At 35.9% G+C, this 21,706-nt stretch overlaps 1 protein-coding gene across 2 annotated transcripts in view; it reads left to right on the top strand.

The window, feature by feature from the left end:
- UNC13C (unc-13 homolog C) overlaps positions 1-17,251 on the top strand; it is a 622,127-nt gene extending 604,876 nt beyond the window's left edge. For both annotated transcript variants that reach the window (XM_061182103.1, XM_061182102.1), the window contains 3 exons: positions 12,042-12,134; positions 13,665-13,824; positions 16,966-17,251. In XM_061182103.1, the coding sequence (XP_061038086.1) occupies positions 12,042-12,134; positions 13,665-13,824; positions 16,966-17,251 (539 nt within the window). The remainder of the gene's footprint in view (positions 1-12,041; positions 12,135-13,664; positions 13,825-16,965) is intronic.
- Positions 17,252-21,706: the final 4,455 nt, after the last annotated feature.

The following is a 21,706-nucleotide window of genomic DNA, read 5'->3' as shown; positions in this document are numbered from 1 at the left end:
TAAGCTGCTACAAAGCAAATTTAAACTCCATAGTCATCTAGTCACATGAATTGTTTTTATTTGCACATTTTTCTTGCAAAGATGGTAACTTGCCTCTGTAGCTGTTGTACTGAAAGAGAGAATACTTCTGTGTGATGGAAGCCAGACATAGATCAATACCCATTTATTTGATGAGGAAAATCTGCTTTAAGCATGCCTATAATTTCATTATTTTACCACTGATTCACTTACACAACACTAAAACACTAAAACGAAGAGAACAAATTTTTCAAAGTTACTTTCCCATTAAAGAGTTCATCCCTTCCTAACACCTGCCTTCCTGTTCAATCCACACATCATCCAAATTTCTGTTCATTCTCCTCTTATGGAGCTCCTTCACTGCGCCATGCACAGAGATAGACACTGGGAATATAAAACTAAATAAGACTACGCTTGCCGTAATAAATTCAAATCTAATAAGGGAGGTATATCCATTTGATATCCACCTGATAGTTTATCTAAATCGTGCTATTGCTTACTGACATACTTTCTACAACACAGCTTCCCCAGTCTGAGGTTCTTTTGGCTGAAATATGTCTCAAGTCATAGTCTCTGGGGAAACTGTGTGTGTGTGCGTGTGTGTGTGTGTGTGCGTGTGTGCATGCACGTGTGTGTGTAAAATAAATTTTCTTGGCTCTTGAATTACATTTTGTTTCATTCATACATGAGAAACAACTTTCCTAGATTTAAAATTCTATGATCATAGACTCTCTCCCTCATAACTTTGTAAGCATTGCTCATTTCCTTCTGATTTTTATTTTGTGAGGAAAACTACAGGCCAGCTGAAATTCTTTCCCTTTTCTTCTTGGATACATTTCTTCTTCCTCCTGTTCCTCCTTTCTTCCTCCTCCTCTTCTTTTTCTCCTCCTTCTCCTTCTCTTCTTCTCCTTTTCACCTGGATATACATGGGTATAGTCTGTGCTTTTTAATTTTTCTAAAACAAATTGAATTCTTTAAAAGTTGAGGGCTTTTTTTAAGCTCAAGAAATTTGCTTTTCTTATACATTTGATTATGACTCCCTTTTTCATTATGGTTTCTTCAGGAGCATCATTTCCAGCAATAGGCTTTTGCCTGAGTCCTTGAGATATTGTTACCTTTTCCTTGTGCTGTAGAATTTTTTTTCAGAAGCCCCTGAGTTTTATATGTATATTTATCCTCAAATAAGAAGATCTCTTCAGATCATACATTCAGGTAAACTGGATTACCCTTAGCCACATGTCAAAAATCCTTGGTTACTGATAGTTCCAACCATTTGAAGCTGTGGGGTGCATAGCCGCTAGCCTGACTTCACTTATCTAAACTAGCTCAGTTTCTACTACTATGTTTATTGACATTGTCAGTGACTACCAAGAAGAAAAGACATGTCCTAAAGCTCTCATCCCTCAAAACGTATCCTACTCTAGTCTCTTCCTACCAACAATGATTTACGTGGTGTGACTACATACTGCCTTATGAGAGTAATCTTTCTCATCTCATTCTCCTCCAGGTAGTAGTGTTTGCTAGTAGTCGTGGTGCTAATGAAAAGATCTTAAAAGAGAGATGCTAACAGAGCAGGTGAAATAGATAATGATTAGAAATAATTCTTAGGCATTAGTCAGAATTGAAAGTTTAATTTTCTGATTTTTGCCACTTCTGAGTTTCCAGTAGGAAAAAACAGCAGTGACTGTCCTTATCCACATCCTACCTTACTTCCCAAATTCTACTATTCTTTGAAAGTCTGTCCCATTGTGTGAATTCCATAAGACCTTTTTAGAGGCAAGCTAGTTTGTCAGTGGAAAGAGACCTTCACTGAAAATAACAAGACCCACCACTGATACTGCCAAGCTATGGAAATTTGTACAAGACACTTAGCCTCAACTTCCTTACCTCTAAAACAAAGATAACAGATCAAATAGTTTCCAAGGCCCACTCTAGTTCTAACATTAAAACTATATATTTTTCAATACTAAAATATTTCATGTTAGGATAACTAAACTTTCCAAAACAATTCTAAAAGGATACCCAACTAGCATAGTGACTTACTTCCAGGATTTGACACATTTCAAATCTTAGTAATCACTGATTAATTTTTCAGCAACACATTTAAGCATGCTATAGCCATGGAAACTCACTGATATAAAGTAACAATATAAGATGTTTCAATCAATAGTAGGTTTAAGGATAAAACACAGAGAGCTATGAAACCATAAGCATCCCAGAACACAAAATTAATTTAAATATACATTTGAATGATTACCATGGGGCTTAATATAAAAAGCTGCAAATGAAAACTAAATATTATCACACACACAAAAATAACCTTAAGATATATAGATGCTTTCTGTCTATGCAGTATGTTCTTTGTCTTAGATTTCACATCTTCTTCTGCCTTTTAGTTCACCAAGACTTTAAATGCCATTAACAACAACAAAAAAAACCCACCAAGACAGTTTGCTTTCTCCTCTTTGATGTGAAAAAAGGAAGGGGGAGGGGAAAAGAGTAGAAGAGAAGCTATTCAATGAACATCACAGCATGTCAGAGATCTGAGGTCAAATTTCAGTTTTCCATTTACTGACTTTGACAGGTAACTAACATCCGTGCCCAATTGCACCATCTGTAAAATGTACACATTACCTTTATCTGATGTCAGAGCAAGATCTTATCCTTAAAGCATTCAGCACAATGCCTGGCACACACAAGTAGTCAAAAATTGTACCCATGATTGTTATCATTACTATGAATTACTTCAAATATAAATATTAAATAACATGGAGATAATGAGCAAAGAACAAGGAACATGAGGAAAGCACAAAAGGCATAAGAGAAGGAATGGGGCTTAAGTCAAGCCACTTCCTGGTTTATTCTACTCCTACCACCTCTGATGGTGTCTAACGACCTAGAAACCTGAATGGAGGTAAGTTACTCCCACCTGGAGTCCTAGACTTGAAGGTGGGAGGAGAAGTAGGGCAGGTCAGCTGATATTGAACTATGACATTGCCAGAGTGGTCATCCCTCATGAATTCACCACACCTTTCCTTTGAGGGGCCCAGCAAAGTCCCATGAGGACTGATTCAAACCCCTTTGTCAGGGGCTTAAGCAGTTTGGTAAACTTGTACAAATGACTTGAGCAGCTGTGATATTTTTCATCTAATATTTTACAGGATGCTAATTGAGACTTGGAGGTAATTATTTAAAACATTACATGAATAATCATTACTAAATGTTTTTTAAATTATTCATTCATTCACAGAATGTACTAAAATTATGTTGGGTGAGAGACTAACTCTATTAGGGGTTCTTATATAATGCTATATCATAATCTGATAGTAATCAGGATCTATTATCAAAAAGCTTTTTATCAAAAGCTGCTCTTCTAAAGAGAACTTCAAATAAAACAATCAGTTCTTTCATCCTCCTGCCCTTTGCCAATGTTTACTTGCATGAGCATTACTCATTCCTGAATAGAGTTTGGTACTCATGATCCAATAATGTTGGTGACAAAGGACACATTCTGGGGGCCCAGATGTTGACTTGAGGCACAATAGCCTAATTTCTATGGATTTAGAATAGACAAGATGATGTAACAGGCATAGCCTCTGATTAAATCTTCATTAAATGCTCATAAAAATTGTTAAATAGATGAATAACAAGCTCCATATTAGATTATTTTCATATTTCATTCCATCACAAATGGAAATCTCTTATATGTTACCTTTTTTTTCTCTTTTTGGAAAATAACTGCTTGATTGATATATACCTTCTTCAACTTGAAGATGCTTCTGTTCAATACCACTTTTATTCAGGGATAGGCAATCAACAGATTTCACCATGCAGATGTTAGATGGATCAGATCAAGGTTATAGCAAACCAACCCCACCAAATGGGAAGACAAATCTATTGCACAGTGCAACACAGATGTAAATCACATCTGACTGAATTAAGCAGCTTCTATAGTTTCAGTAACTACAAAGGTATTGTTTCAGCAACTGCAAAGGTATTAAATGAATCAACTCAAATATGTACAATCATAAAAATAACTGTGCAAACTGAAACTGTTCAAAGCAGTCTTGCTAATTAATGGGGAAAATTATAATTCTACCAAGACTTTTGAAAACATTCTGTCAAAAGAAACAAAATCTTTTGCTGTCAGCTATAAATGTATAGGGAAATGAATAAAGAGAAAACATCTATTTAATACGCTGTAATTGGAAGCATTAGAAACATAGAGAATTAAAGCACTTCGTTTCTTTTTAAAATCTTATCGGGTGTAGTTTGAACAGTACTTGCCTTTTTCTTCTCATCACATAACTATAAGGTGCAAGCATTTTTTCTGTGCCTTGGTGAATTGTCATTCCAAAGTTTGGATCAGTCACCAACAGTTTATCCTTCCTGCTTTCGAGGCGGTAACATATCTCAGAGTTCCTTTAATGTGAAGTTTTTCTCCAATGTCACCTCCACTAGGACATCTTCATCTTCTTTCTCATTTATGTCAATAAGGTCACTTTTCATTAAGTTCCTTGTCTGCTTCTCTAGAGCCCTGCATGGGCAGTACTGTCAACATTCACAAGGTCAGTAGTTTTTTTCTATTACTCCATTTACATTCTATACAAATTTCACTCCAGTGTTATCACTTTTTGTTCCTTAGTTGCACTTTCTTCTTTTCTGGCTCATTCCCTCTTTTGATTATCCATGTTTTTATCACTGGCAAACAAGGCAGCAACACAACTACACACTTCGCTATGTGTGAACTGAACAGGGGCACAGTGACCAACCACCAACAGACTTTAAAAGAAGTGATGTCATTGGTTGCTGATGATAATACCTATCTGTTACTTATATGATGATTTGTGGACTAAGAAACTAGCAGCAAAGTTTGTACTTTAGGCAATGATACACGTTTAATAGGCCATGATAACTGAAATTTGAATGTGTCATTGGGAAATGGGTGTTATTTAACTAAACTGAGGGCACTGAAATCCAGGCGTATCATGGAACATGAAAACCCGTGCAAAGTGAGGACTGCTCGCATGTTTAATCAATGAATAAATATAAACTGGCCATTTAATATGTATCAAAAGAATATTATGTTTATTGTATGAATTAGAGATAAGAAGTATGGATTATTAATATGAGTAGAGGCTTCCTGCCATTATGGAATATAGTTAGGAAGAAAAAAATCTGCATAAGTAACTATAATACTAGGCATAACATAGGTGCTAGGAGTGGTATAAACACTGTGCCATGGAAACACAAACCTGGAGTTCTCAGGAGACAATTATGAATAGCATGACTATTAAGCAATAATTGCAATAATGATAAAACCTTTTACACTAGTTGCATCTACTCAAAATTGTCAGAAGATGGTCACATTCCTAATTCCACTTTTTTAGGGTTGTACCATATTAAGCAGACAGCTCTCAAGACTATGTTTGACTTGGTTGAGCAGTAAATTTCACATTTTATGTTAGAAAAGGAAATGTGTATTTTCTAGTCAGTGTTTCCACGCAAGAGGTTCCACAAAAAATTGTTCAGGGACTGCTGAGTACATAAGTGTGATTTTTTTTTTTTAATTAATTAATTAATTTATTTTTGGCTGTGTTGGGTCTTCATTTTTTTTTTCTGTGCGAGGGCTTTCTCTAGTTGCGGCAAGCGGGGGCCACTCTTCATCGCGGTGCGCGGGTCTCTCACTGTCACGGCCTCTCTTGTTGCGGAGCACAGGCTCCAGACGCGCAGGCTCAGTAATTGTGGCACACGGGCCTAGTTGCTCCGCGGCATGTGGGATCTTCCCAGACCAGGACTCGAACCCGTGTTCCCTGCATTGGCAGGCAGATTCTCAACCACTGCGCCAGCAGGGAAGCCCCATAAGTTTGATTTTTAACATGCTTTTCCCCACCAATGCAACCCTCCAAATCTTTTTAGAAAACACACACACACGCACAGAGCTAGGATATACAAGTGGAGGACGAGAGAGCAGCAGTTTGGAAAAGGGAAAAACATATCTATGCATTTAGAGTACCTTTTAAAAAGCTTTAGGCACATTTCTTTAGCTGTTAGTTGTTTTCAAACAGCATAAAATTCCTCCTCTATAAGAGCACTAAACAGAAACTCACATATTTTCCTAATTCAAGTTTTATATATTCTCCAATAAAAATCAAATTCTATAACAACACAGTTAAAGGCTTTAAATTACCTTGGTAAAGTTTCTGGTTAGAAACTCAGATGAAGAAATGGTACATCCTGGTGAGTGCTCTAATGGAAGGCTTTTCTCATTTACAAATCTGTTAAATCAATAACTTTCCTGACCATAATTTCTAGATGTTTACTCTGGGCAGAAACCAGCCATTGCTACATTACTGCTTATAGTAATACATATAAGACCACACATAAAACTCTTAACCACAAACCCAGGTACTGAGCAGGCTCTGATCCTTGGTGTAACAACAGAGACAAATACACAATCTGGATGCATTTTCAGTGTTGCTGAGAGACCATCTCTCATTTACTCTGATTTCAACAATAGTTAAACAAACAAACAAAAAACCTTTAGTAATCAAGAAAACTCATTTCACTGAATTCTTGATTAATCAAGGGTTTTATTGATACATCATAGTGGGGAACAATATTCCCTAATAGACATTCAACGTGAGGGCTCTTAAAAACCTTCCATCTCTAGTGTACTCAACCCAGAAAATCTTACTGAAGAAAGTAAGAATTCCAAAGTTGTTGGGGAAAACTCCAGTCACTCATGTTGTCTTACTGCAGTATTTGATTTAGATAACTATAGCATCAATGGATTTTTCTCCATAATTTTTCTATGAATCTTTGAGGTATTTAATAACTTAGAAATACTCTTATTAAGAATTATTATCATCATAAACTTGGATCCATTTACCAGATAGTTGTTATGTGCAAGGCATATAATATCCTACATATTTTTCAAAATTTTCCCTTTTTAGCCTCACCATAATGTTCCCAGGTAGGTGGGTTTATCCCCACTTTACAAATAAGGAAATGCAAGTTTATGGAGTTTGTTTTTTTTTTTTTTTTTTTTTTTTTTAATTTTTTGGGGGGGCTTTTTATTTATTTATTTATTTATTTATGCTGTGTTGGGTCTTCGTTTCTGTGCGAGGGCTTTCTCTAGTTGTGGCAAGTGGGGGCCACTCTTCATCGCGGTGCGCGGGCCTCTCACTATCGCGACCTTTTTTTTCTTGTTGCGGAGCACAGGCTCCAGATGCGCAGGCTCAGTAGTTGTGGCTCACGGGCCTAGTTGCTCCGCGGCATGTGGGATCTTCCCAGACCAGGGCTCGAACCCGTGTCCCCTGCATTGGCAGGCAGATTCTCAACCACTGCGCCACCAGGGAAGCCCTTATGGAGTTTTAAACTGTTAATGAGTGACAGACCAGATTCATGACCAGGGAAGTGTGATTTCATTGCCCAGTTTTGTAATACTATGTTATAGTATTTGAGGAAATCAGGAATATAACTACAGATTATTTTTACAGAATAATAAAAAATGAAAGTATTTTACAGTAGAGGTGTTTGGACAGAGCTTCATAAGATAATGGAGGGAAGATGTTCCAAACATGTGGTTTGAGTTGATGAAAACATGAAGAAAGTTTTGAAGAATTAAGCCAAAGACAACGGCATGGACCAGAAGTGCAGATAAAGGAAAGGTCATCAGAAGCATCCTTGCAAGGGGCTGGGTTTTAGGATTTGATTCATGGTATAATAAGATGCAAGTGGGAGGTTTTCCAGAAGGGAATAGGGTGATAGAAATGATCTATCTTTTACACAGATGAGACAAATTCTTTCAAAATCTAGGTCTGACTATGCCACCCATGGCCAAAAACTTAAAAGACTTCTCTGTATCTCCAAGATAATGTCTAACAACTTTTATTTATTTATTTATTTATTTTATTTTTTGTCTAACAACTTTTAAATGGCATTCAAAGGACCAACATTTTCTTTAACATTTCCTCTTGTTACTCCATCTATGCTTGCTCCATCCATAATGAACTCCTTGCAATTTCCAGGACACACCATTCTGTTTTATGCATCCACATGTGGGCGCATGCTATTTCCTGCTCCTTTGTCTAAAACAAGTGAATTTCAACTCAACCTTCAAAAGCCTCCTTAAGCATTTTCTCCCCTGTAAAATCCATCATGATAACAGTTAAGTAGTGAGGATCCATATTTTATGTCTTGTCTCCCCCACAAAAAAAAATTGTCTCAATGTTCCTCAAGACCTAAGAATATTGCGAAAACACTAGAGGCATTTCCATTAAAGTTATGAGCAAATCAAAGATGTTAACTCTATTAGCCAAGGTCACAGTAGGAATCAGATGGCACACCCAATTAAGATTATTTGAGAAGGATTTAATGGAGAAACTATGGACAAAGGTATGTGCTGGATATAAAGAGACCAGAAAAAATAGTAAACTAACCTCCCTGCAACAAAAATAACAAGGGAGGAAGAAGCTCCTAAAACCAGGAAAGAGACTGTCGCCTATTGAGGGCTGGTGAGGGGAATTTTGATTTTTGGTTGCAGGATTCAGCCAGCAAAAGGTGACCCCACAGGAAGGAGGCTAAAGAAATAAATACCTGACCCGACTCTATTCCCTCCTTCCCCTACCTTGCCAGGACTTCTCATCGGCAGTACAGTATAGAGGAGACCATTGAATTGTCCATCTAAGGGCAGAGTGGAGAAGGGTGGAAAATGAATTTGGAGAGCCAAATGGAAGATCACAAGCATGTCCACTTCTAACACTGTCATGGAATCTTGTATTAGAAACATAAGCTAATAAAATTAGCCAAGGCAAACAATATGAGGTATAAAAACTGGAAAGGAGAAGTGTCATTCACTGAAAATAATATGATTGTATTTCATTTACTCAAAAGGGGTAAATGTAAATCTTTCATTAAAAATTCAGTTGGCTGAATAAAAAAATATACAAAAATCACTAGCCTTCCTGTTATACAATATAATGGAATAAACGGTCCCATTTAAAATAGGATGAGATACCATAACTAGGAATAAGCTTTTAAAATGTTTAATATTCACAAGAAGAAAAATGTAAAACATAATTGAAATACACAAAAGGAGACTTGAATAATGGGAAGATATAGTCTATTCTTCATATCATAAAGATGTCACCAGTTTAGAAATGATATCAAACTATTTTATTTTTCCAAAAAGTGTTATCATCTCCTCTTATGAGCCCTACTTTCTACTGCATAGACACCTCCCTCACTGATATCAACACCCAGGTACATACCATGTTAATTACTTGCACTATTAGAAAGTTATTCAGGTTCTAAGACCTTGTTCTGCTCACATTAAAGTTTTAATCACTTATTGGATTCAAAGCTCTCCTTCTTTCTACACAAGCAGGGGGAAATGGTGACTCTAGCAGTAGAAGCAGGAGGTGGAGGAAGACATGAGCTTCTGTAATGTGTACCTTTCCTCTTTCTCCTGGACGTAGTTTCCCTGATACTGAGGAGGAAGGAAAGAGAGAAAAGAGAAAGATGACTCTTTATTTAAACTTCAACAGTTGGGGACTTCCCTGGTGGTCCAGTGGTAAAGAATTCACCTTCCAACCTGGGGGACATGGGTTCGATCCCTGGTCAGGGAACTAAGATCCCACATGCCCAGGGGCAACTAAGCCCATGTGCCACAACTACTGAGCTCGTGCACCTCAACTGGAGAGCCCACGCGCCACAACCAGAGAGAGAAAACCCACGCAGCACAACTAGAGAGAGAAAACATGCAGGCCACAACTAGAGAGAAGCCCATGAGCAGCAGCAAAGAGCCCGTATGCTGCAATGAAAGATCCCGCATGCCTCAACGAAGATCCCACATGCCGCAACTAAGACCCAATGCAGCCAAAAATAATAATAAATAAATACATAAAATAAAATAAAAAAAACAAACTTCAATGGTGGCCATTACTGGTCATTATCTATTTAAAGGTCATTGTCTATTCAGTTAGTGGTAGAGCTTTTCCAGCTCCTTCTCTTAGGGGTAGTACAAGCTTGATTGATAGAACTGGCTGGTGTGAAACTTATTTCCAAATAGTTCCCCAGGGCATTGATGAACTCTTCCAAGACTCAAGACCTGGCCACTTTTTCCTGCTGCACCTCACCTGGGCATAGCACATTCCTTTGAGAGGCCTGTCTCTTTACCAAGTCTGTGACAATCCCTGATAAAACCAGAGCCTACAATCACATTTTCCCTCTCTTGTCCCCAACTCTGGCACTTCAAGCCCATTCAGGAGCCATCTCCCATATTTCTCAGCAACCATGACTTTAAGCAGAGGGGAAAGTCCTGGCATACTCTGTGGCTTGCTGTTCCTCACTTGGCCATGCTCAGGTCTGCTAAGTAGGCAGCCAATTAAAAAATGAAATGCTCATCTTGCTGGCACTTCCGGAGTCTAGGAGTACTTCTCTTAGAGTTTTCTTTCCTTCACCTCAGGAAAAGGAAACATTTCCGCTCTTCCCTTCCCACAGAACAATGAACAGCCCCTTGGCTAATGCCCAAAGTGATCACTTTCTATCTTTCAATTCTTTTATTATCAAATGGCTGGGGTGGGGTGTGGGTGAGAGGGCTGCTTGTGGTGAACCAGCTCTTCTCAGCAGGTCCTGTTAAGAGGTTCTGGCTGAAATCCAGTGATTTTCTGAAGTTAGAAATTGGAAGTCTCTTAAAACCTTTCATTTTCAGCTTGGTCATTAGCCATTTATTTTACAAAAATAAGATTCTTATTACTCTCATATATATTGTAAATGGTTAAAATCTCTATGGGGCAAAATTAGAATTCCACCTACCTTTGACAAATAAATACCATTTCTAGAAATTATACTATAGATAAACTTGTAAATATGAAAAATAATTGTTACATTTTGCTCATAAGAGCAAGAGATTAGAAACAACCAAAGTGTAGTTAAATAAATAATGTTATGTTCATATAATGGAATAAAGGCTAAACATTATTTTAAATGTTTTAAATATTTTAATGTTTTCATTATTTGGTAAGCAGATTAGTGATTGATTTTTAAGCAAGTACTCAGGGAACACTGACTTTGTAGTTAATGCAGTGATATTCCAGACTATATTAAAGAATGGGGCATAGCTTTATGTATACTGAAATGGAATGATCTTCTTAATATATTTTTAGGTGAAAAGACAAAGGCAAGGTAAATGATAATTAGAGTATGTGCTTTTATTTGTGGAAAAAATATACGTGCGTATAGGTGATATGTTAATAGATAAGTGTGTGTGTGTATGAGGTTGATGTAGTTATCCCTGTTTTACAAATGAGAAAACCAAGACTTGAGAACATAGCAAATTCCAATCACGGAACCAGTTGCAGCATAACTATGATTTGAATCCAAGCTCATCTGACCCCAAATCACAGGCACTTTCCAATACAACATGCTTAACCTTTGACTAACCTTTATCAGGGTAGAATTGACTACTCCTTTTTATACCATCAGTCGACCTTGTAAATGTAGCTATTTTAGAATGTATCACACTATATACAGCAAGATGTATATATGTTGCTCTCCCCTGGTCTAGCTTGGGCCTCGTGAGGGCAGGTGCTCTGTAGAGCCATCTTTGTATCCCGGGTGCTCTGGTGCGGTACACTGAAGAAAAGCACTTCACAAAGGAATGAAAGGCATTATACATCTTTGTACATAAGCAACAACGAGGAGAGCTTTATTAAGTGCCTAGTAAGGCAACTGCCTTTTTTTTTTTTTTAACAATAGTAATACTAAGAGTATGCCTTAAGGTATCTGAGTACTATATGAAAGTTTAGCTAAATGGGCTAAATATGGTTACACCCAAGCCTCAAACCTGCATAGCAAATTTAATTTAGTGAACATTTATCAAAATCTATTATGTGCTGTTAACAAAAAGAACCATTTATTTCTATGATCACACTTTACAGTCCCTTGTGCACAGAATGCCGACGTCCATTATTAAATGGTCTGAAAGGTCAGGCCAGTAAACTTTTGCTGATTTGCAGGTCCCTCCTCCAGAGATTCAGTGGGTCAGATATCTGTTCATGTGGACATCACCGCCACCCCAGGAACAGGAGAGCATAAAGTCACTATAAAAGGTATATTTCGGGTCCAGGTAGATAAAACAGCCTATGAGACGTTAACCTCTGGAAATAATTATATCAAAAATGTTGTTTTTTCTTGAATCTCTCTTTAAAAATCTATACTAAATGATTTCAGGGCATGCTCGGAATTTCTTCATGAATCTAGAACTTTTGATTTAAAACTGAAAAAACTGAATGGCACAGGTATTTAACCTATGTCACTTGAAATATCTAAATGGTTTAAATACATTGGTGATTACATTTCAAAACTGTATACATTGAACGTGTTCTCTATGGTTGAGGCTATGATATACACTGAACATTGGTGCTGTGGTTGGCTCCAACTTGCCAATGACATTTTAGATGTTAAGTCAGCATGTTCTTACTATCCACATAATCTACCTACTTTTTCTATGTGATTTCCAACAACTGTTTGATTTTTTTTAAATGGGTGGTTGAATCCATTGGTTTTATATTGTAAAAGCACAATCTGAAAATAGGGGTCATTTCAAAGATGTAATTTAATGATTAATACTTTGCTCAATAGAACCATGTTCTATTTTTATATTATTATAGACTTAGTCACTTTAAATAATATCTACTTTAATCAAAACCATGGCCTTCTAAAATATTTTAAAATTGCATTACCTAATTTATCTTTGTATTATAAAAGTAACACTGCTATGGGCTATAATAGATTATACACAGTACTGGTAATCATACAGAAAAGTGGGCATGACTGTATATTCCAGTGTCACTAAATATATTTGAAAAATATTTTAACAATGCATATCAAATGGTAAAAGTTTTATCAACCTTTTGCATTAGCAAATTTAATTGTAAGACAATTCCTTAAGGATATCATCATCAAAGGATGAGCAAACCTGTATGAGAATGTTCATTTAAGTATTATTTATGATGCCTGAAATTAGGAAACCGCCATAATATGCAACAACAAGTGATTGGGTAAATATAGAATGAAAGGTACATATAATGAAATATTTGCTGTTGGAAAATATATAATAAATTAGAATGCTACCCATGATGGGCTTAAAAAATAAAGCTACTTATAAGACTGCAATACATTATGATCCCATTCTATATATAAAGATTGAAAACATCATACCAAAATATTAACAGTCATTTCTTCTGAGTGATAAAATTACAGATTTTTTAAATCTATCTTCTGTAAATTTTCTAAATATTTCAGGATGAACATATAATTTTAATTTGAAAAGCATCATTTTTTCACCTAAACAAGAATCATAACTTTTTAGTATTAATGATTGTCATTTCAATTACAGCTAACATTTACCATCCCAATGCCACATGGCTTAGAGCCGAAAGCACCAACAAGCGTGCAGTCCAGAGAGTAAATTGTTTTTCCTTGTCAGTGGGGTTAGGGTGCTATCAAATGCAAGTTACAACTTCATACATCATTTTTAAAAATAAAAATTCACTCTAAGGATCAAAGGGAGAGTCTAGGATTCCACACATTGGTTTGCTAATACTTTATATTCCTGTCTCTTTCCTTTTGGTTTTTAGTGATTGCTATTAATGACTTAAACTGGCAGACCACTGCAATGTTCCGCCCCTTTGTGGAAGTGTGTATGCTGGGACCCAACCTCGGAGACAAGAAGAGAAAACAAGGCACAAAGACAAAAAGCAACACATGGTCACCAAAATATAACGAAACATTTCAGTTGTAAGTTATGACCTGACTCCTTTATTCAACCAGGCAATAGGCATTGTAGAGCTACACTTATGAGCGACTCACAGGGTAGGAATGGCACTGGGCTTTGCTAAGGAAAGCAAAACCTATGGGTTTAAGGATTCCTGTTCATCATTGATCCGAGGCAAATGAAGAAGTTTTTAGTTCTCTTCCATTTGTTTAATATTTGTCCAGTGCCTACCATGTATCAGGCAATAGTATAGACACTGGATATACGTAGAAGGAGGACTTTGCTCTCGTGGAAGTTACTCTCTAGAGATAAAGAACGTATGATAAACAACATCATAAATAAATAAAGTTATCGTATGATAGTACTAAGCAGAGCATTAAAACAGGGTGATGTAATAGAGTGATCGGTTGGCTGCTTAGACGGGGTGTTCAGGGAAGCCTCTCTGAGCATGTGCCTTTTAAATAGGAACCTGAGAAAATAAAGAACCAGTCATGTAGGGAAGAGAGTTGAGAGCATTTTAGAACAAGGAAAATTGCGAGTGCAAGGATTCTAAGCAGGAGCATGCCTGGCATATTTAAGAAACAGTATATAGTGGGCAAGGGAGTGAGATAAAATGAATTTGAAGAGGTGGTCAGGTACTACATCACACAGGGCTTTGAAGTCAGTGGTAAAGGAGCCTGGGTCACATTCTAAGTTCAATAGGAGACGTTGAAGGATTTTCATATGAGGGTTTGAACAATCTGATTTACATCATTAATGATTATGGTGTTTGCTGTATAGAGAAGTAACTATAGGGAAGGCAAGACCAAACATGTAGAGATAAGTTAGAAGGCTATTGCACTAGTCTAGGTAAGAGATAATAGTGACTGATCAGATAGTCTTAGGGAGGAAGGAAGTAGTCAGGAGATGGAAAAAAGTGGAAATATTTTGATATGTGTTGGAATTCTAAGAGATCCTATAGAATTTACAGTGGATTGGAGATAGAATATGAAAGAAAGAGTATATGAATTAGGCTCCCAAGAACATTCAATTTAGATTAATTCAAGACATATATTTACAAAGGAATGTACAAAGATGTGAGAATAGAGGGGCTGTGAGCAATAGAGATGTAACCTGGGGCTAGTAATAGCCAGGTTATTACCCCTTCTGTGCCTAAAGGAGAGGAAGAGCAGTTACTAAAATCAGGACCGTGAAACTTCATTTGTAGTCATTCACCTTATTAGGAGAGTGACCTTCCATGGAGGGAAACAGCCTACTTGAGGGAGCCTCACGTGCAAGAAGCCAGAGAAATAAACTCTGACCTCACTCTCATCATTTTTTCTGATTTTTCTAATGACGCTCCCTTTTGGCCAAACCCAACTGGAAGCCAGAGCACGGAGAAACTCAATGTGTGTAGTCCTTACAGGTCAGCATTGTATTGCAAAGTACAAGAAGAAGGTTGGAGAGTAGATCCAGTTGGCGCAAACGGAAGCTATCTGGCACTGAATAAAATCAAGGATGACTCCTAGTTTTTGGCATAAGCAATTGGGTAGATGTTGAGTTACTGAGATGGGGAAATAGAGACAGGCGATGAGGAGATCAAAGATTTTGTTTTAAATCTATTATTTGGAGATGCCTACAGTCCATCCAAGAGGAGATATTAAATACATAGTTAGATGTAACTTGAGAATTATCTGCATATAGATGTAATTAATTCTACAAATCTACATGAGCTGACCCAGAGATAGAGAGCAGGGACACAGGACCAAGCCCTAGGGGCTTTGATACACACACACACACATGCACACTTACCAAACCGTCCCTTACTGGTTTGAGTCTTTGTTATTTTGCATTCTCGATTTCCCAGAGACCTTGCAGCACTCTGTTCTCTGAATATTTCACTCTCTTACCACTCATTAAAACTTAACTATCCTACCACATCAATTAAAAGGGTTCTAACAGATTAATCCCACTAATAATGCCTGCTAATAAACCAGCTCACAAGATTCCACCTATCTGCTCCTCCAAACTACACAAAAACTTTGATCCAATTGAAAAGTCTTCCAAAAGGTTCTAGGAATACTTGGATAATGCAAAATTCAGATACAACACTGTGAGCTACCAAGACCACAATTCTGGGAAAAGGTGGCATTTTGACTCATTTTAATTCACAAGAAGACCCAGATCCCATCATATTTTGCCATTCTATTCTTACCCCCCAGGATTTCATCTTCTTGTATGTTATTTCAGATTGTCTCTTAAAATAAGTACACAGTTTAGTTGTCAATGTCATCTGGAAACAAAAGTCTGACTCGGCAAAATGTTTGATCAGAAAAAATGACTTAGAAAAGGAAGGAATTTGGAAGCTTGTACTGCTGAGGAATAGATGTGCATTCATTAAAAAGTCAGGACTACCTGAGGACGAATTAAAATAAGGGGCAGGGAAGGATTATCCTCAGAGTTTCTCCACTCAGCCTTCTTCGTTAGGTTCAGTTCTGCACTAAGTTGTCTTGGGTTGTTATTAGGAGAGGCCATCCTCAGTCCCAATCTTGACAGGTCTAACTGTTGCCATAGGAAAGAGCTGGCATTGAAGCACCAGGCTCTGCTGGAACTGATTTACTCTGGAGATTTGTATGCAATTTAGCATCTTGTGAATAGTGCTTGACAGTCTGTCCAGTGTATTTCCCTGAGAAAAGGCTCCTAGATATAATAGCGTATCCGGGAGTCTGAGGTAAAGAAAGGAAATTGTAATAACGGATGTTGAAATGGCACAGAAATTGTTCCAAAAGGTACCCGTCCCCCCGGCCTAGCTTCCATGACCCCTAGTAACGCCTCCTACCCCTATATCACTGGGGAGACCTTGCCTCCAATGATTAATTACAACATAATATTTTAATTCCAGTTTCTATTAATATCCTTAACATCAGGGCAGTAAAGCATTTTTAGATTGATTTCCTATTTCCATCTAGGGAAAGAAGGAGTTTTTAAGTTCGATTGCAGAGTAATAGCTATGTAAATACAATCTAAGTAAAATTTAAAGGATATTTGCATCAGAGTTCAAAGACAATGATACTCTATTTGCCAATATAATATTCTGAGCAATGTATAAAATTTTCAACAGTCTATTAGAACCATATTGATCCCTATTTGAAAATGCTCAAAATCCATATTTTTAATCCACACAGCATTCTGAGTAAAGAAAACCGCCCAGGGGCCTATGAACTTCACCTTTCAGTTAAAGATTACTGCTTTGCCAGAGAAGATCGAATTATCGGAATGACAGTAATTCAGCTCCAGAACATAGCAGAAAAGGGAAGCCACGGGGCATGGTATCCCCTATTGAAAAACGTCTCTATGGATGAAACTGGTTTGACTATCCTTAGAATCCTCTCGCAGAGGACCAGTGACGATGTGGCTAAAGAATTTGTAAGACTTAAATCTGAAGCAAGATCTCCTGAAGAGAGTGCTTGAAACAAATACTGCAAGATAGCATCTTTGAGAATTCATAAACTATAACTGTTTGACTACTGCATGCATGTGCAAATACATGGGAATGTTTATTTCACTACGTTTCAGTGTTTGCCAGTACTCAAGAACAATGTCTACAAGGTATGTGGAAAACCTGTGGAACTTTTATACCATTTCTGGTCTTTGAGAAATAAATGTTCCATGAAGTGCCAAAATTATGATGTAAAGTGAAATATCCAGAGTATCTTTTTAAATGTTTATTTCATTACCAATTTCTCATCCATTAAACATACTAAAAAACAGTCTCTTAAGTTGGTCCATTAGTTGTCCTTGTTACATTGGTGTATATGGCCAGTAGATATGAAAGCATTTGTTACTCAAATTCTATTTTATTTAGGCTTACCTCATTATAGATGTCCTACAAATACCCTTTTCTATCATGACTAGAAATGCAGTTACTTCTAGAAAGCATTTGTAATTTTATAGTTGCAGATATATTGTGATGATTTTTGCATACATATTAAAATAGAAAATGTGGGAAATATTTTATGCCAACCAGTTTCGAACCTTTCTGAAATCACTGTGAAGAAATGCTCTTAAAGCAAACTTATAAAAAGTAATGCTAAATAGTTTGTTAACAGTGTTTGATATATCAACAGAACTTTGTTCTTTAAAACTGCCAAGGTCACATCACATTTGTAAAAAAAAAAAAAAAAAAAAAAGGTTAAGTTGAAGCATTTGCCATCTAGCATTATGTCTTGGCTTTACTAAATTTCATTCTTTAGAAAGTCATACGACTAATGGTTTAGGAGTATGATGGAAGGTTTGTTTCTTAAATTACCTACGATGAGTAATTATACTGTTAGTGTTTTCCTTCTGACAGTTATGACTAACTCCTTATTTACTGAGTGCTATAATCAGTTAAATGCTTTTATCTTTTTAGAAATATTCAACAATTTGTACTGAATGCAGCATTACTATATATTGCACTGGAGCAAAAAGTCATGTCTTCAACTATTTAGTGAAAAATGTAAAATGAAGTCTGAAGAAATTGCTTACAATTTTGTAATTTATGTTATTTATAAGCCCAAGATGCATACAATGCAATAGGAAAACAACTTATTACAGCTTGGTAGATAAAAATATAACTAGGTTAGAGTTTGAATATGAAATAGTTTATGAATATTTGCATTTTCTCTGTTTTTATGGTTTGACTTTTTAGAATCTGTACCTAAATACTTGGCTGTAGAACAGTACTTTGTAGTTGTAACTTATGGTCATAACTGTTAGTGGGCAACATACACATGCAGGAACAAGATCCTGTTACAGTGACTGTGCTTTGTGAACAAGCTGGTCTGATATGTTAAGAACAGAAATCAAAGACAGTAAGATCCACTAATTCATGTTAAATTGATAAGCAAGTGCTTTGTTAATGACATCTCCAAATGCATAGTACAATGCAATCCTCTGGCATATGCATTAATAAATGGATGTATATTGAGCACATGCAATACTTCATTGTATCTTCTGCCTTTTTATTTCATGTATGCAACATCATTCCACTGTTTAAGAATAAAAAATCCAGGCTCTTTTTACTGGATATAACACTCTTCACAATGTTTGGTTCTAGTATCTCATTAGAATTTGAAAAAAAATTTTTCCAGGAGTTGTATTCATGGAAAAAGCCACATATTACAGGATAACGACCCTGCAAATAAGAAAAAAGCTGATGTATCTACCTGTCTGTACGTCTCTGAATACTGTTAAGCCATGAAGAAAATTCAACATTCAACATATAGACAAGCAACACAGTTAAATAAAAACTTACATGACAAAAGGTTTCATTATTTTATTGCAAGATTCATTCAAGATTTATAACAATTTTACAGAACATTGACTTGAGCTCTTTAGGAGCACATTAATGTCATAAAGCAGCACACCCTTGAATAAATGGCAGTTTGCGTTTGCATTGATCACTTAAAAAATTACGAGCTAAGTATTTTTTCCAGTATTTGTTTAATTGGATATATTCATTCTGTCTTTGTGTGTGTGCACAATATATATCAAACACTAATGGTGATGGTATGAATTGAGTCTATTTATTAATATCATAAAGTATCAGTCCTAATTTTGAAATAATTATGAATTCTGCAGTCTTTGTTGTTTCTCCCAAGATACAAGTATTTGTTGTCTCCAGAACAAAGCCTGTTGTGTTTACATACCCAAATTAGTAACCACTCTGAAGTTCACAGCAATCTCTGTCAACTATAGACTCCATTAAAGTGTGAAGCAATTTATTTATCATATTTTAGATAAAATGCACAAAGACAAAGCTCTGTTTTTCATCTACAGATGAAACTCACATTAGAAGTTCTCAAAGAAACACATGAAAATCAAATTTGGCTAAAATGAGGTGTTTAAAACCACAGTGGAACATTTATTATTTAAAGGAGCTCTGATGAATTATTATTTAAGATAAGTAATCAGATGTCCTCAGCGCAACCTGCTCTAATTCATCTATTTCTAGGATAATTTATATATTGAATTTCCCTTAAATGAGGTACATTTATAAATGACAATCCTAGCTTAATGTTTTGCATTTGGCCTTTTTAAAAAAATGTTTGAAGTGAGGTTTATTTTCTCCTTTTGATTTCTCTTATATAAAGATGACTATACTAGCACTTTTATGGACTAATATAGTAGTTTCAATCTTCATACTCAAATAATGAAAAATAATCAGATTTATGCAGGACTCAGAAAATATCCCTGGATAGAAGTCTGAGAATAAGCTCCAATTTGTAAATATCATATTATACATATTTTAAAATATACTTTTTTCACATTATGACGATTTTGAAATCAGGATACATTTTATAGTCATTGTCAAGCTATAGATTAATGGGTGCTATTTTTCCTTTTTTAATAGTAAATAATAGTTCATCTTGCAATGAATGACTTCTTAGAAACAAACGTAGAAAAAGAAAGTAATGGTTAGGTATCTTTTAAAGAATCATATATATTTTAATTTGCATATACTAAAATTAACTCTGTTGGTAAACGTTTCTGTTTTGACAAATTCATAGAATCATGTATCAGGCACAACAAGCAAAATATAGGACAGTTCCATCATCCTCCAAAATTCCATTATCCTACTACTTTGTAAACAAACTCTCTTTCTACCTTCAACTCCTGGAAGCACTTACCTATTTTCAGTCCCCCTGGTTCTATGTCTTCCAGAATGCCATGGAATGGAATCATGATAGTAGGTATCCTTCTGAACCTAACTTCTTTCACTAGGCATTATTCACTTAAGAGTCATCCATGTTGTGGCATGTATCAACTGTTTTCATTGCTGAGTAGTATCCCATTATATGGGCATACAAAAGAGCATCTGTTCATTCACCAGTTCAAAGACATCTGGGTTGTTTTTGGTTTTTGTAAGATTATGAACAAAGCTGTTATAAACATTTGTGTACAGGATTTTGTGTCACCATAAGTGCTTATTTCTCTTAAGTGAATACAAACTAGTGGGATTTCTGGGTCATATTATATATTTAACTTTATAAAAAACTGTCAAACTTTTACCAAAGTGATTGTATCATTTTACATTCCCAGCAGCAATGGGTAAGAGTTCCAATTGCTCCAAATCCTTGAAGCACTTGGTATTGTCAGTCCTTTTCCTATTTTAGTTTTCTATTTTAGTTTGCAGTCCCCTGATGATTGATGATGTTGAGTATCTCTACATTTGCTTGTTTCTCATCCATATATTATCTTTGGTGAAGTGTCTGCAAATCTTTTGTCCATTTATTCAACTAGTTTTTTGTTTTACTATTGTTGAATTTGGAGACATCTTTGCATACTGGGTATAGAAGTCCTTTGTCAGATATGAGATTTACAAATATTTCATCCCAGTCTGTGGCTACTCTTTTCATTCTCATAAGAGTATCTTTCAGAGAGCAAAAGTTTTAAATTTTGAAAAAGTAATTTATCATATTTTTCTTTTATGGATCATGGATTTGCTGTTATATTTAAAAATTCTTTGCCTCACTCAGAGCCAAAGATTTTCTCCCATGCTTTATTAAAGAAGTTTTATAGTTTTAGATGTTACTATTTGGTCTGTGATCCATGATCCATTTTGAGGTTATTTATTTTAACTATAGGATGTGAGGTTTGGATTGAGGTTTATCTGTCTGTTTATTTCATTATTTTTAATCTACTAATTAATTTGCATAGGTAAGTCAAATTGTTCCAGTACCACACACCATTTATTGAAAAGACTACACTTTCTCCTATGAATTACCTTTGCACCTTTGTCACAAATCCATTGACCAAATGTGTGTGGGTCTATTTTTTAAATCTCTATTTCTGAAATCCCTTCCTTAACACCAGGTGTGACACTGTCTTAATGACTGTAGCTTTGTATTGTCTTGAACTCAGGCAGTGTGAGTTTTCCATGTT

This window comes from Eubalaena glacialis, chromosome 2 (assembly GCF_028564815.1).
Source record: "Eubalaena glacialis isolate mEubGla1 chromosome 2, mEubGla1.1.hap2.+ XY, whole genome shotgun sequence".
NCBI classification, from domain to species: Eukaryota; Metazoa; Chordata; class Mammalia; order Artiodactyla; family Balaenidae; genus Eubalaena; species Eubalaena glacialis.
This window is presented reverse-complemented; position numbering and strand designations above follow the sequence as displayed.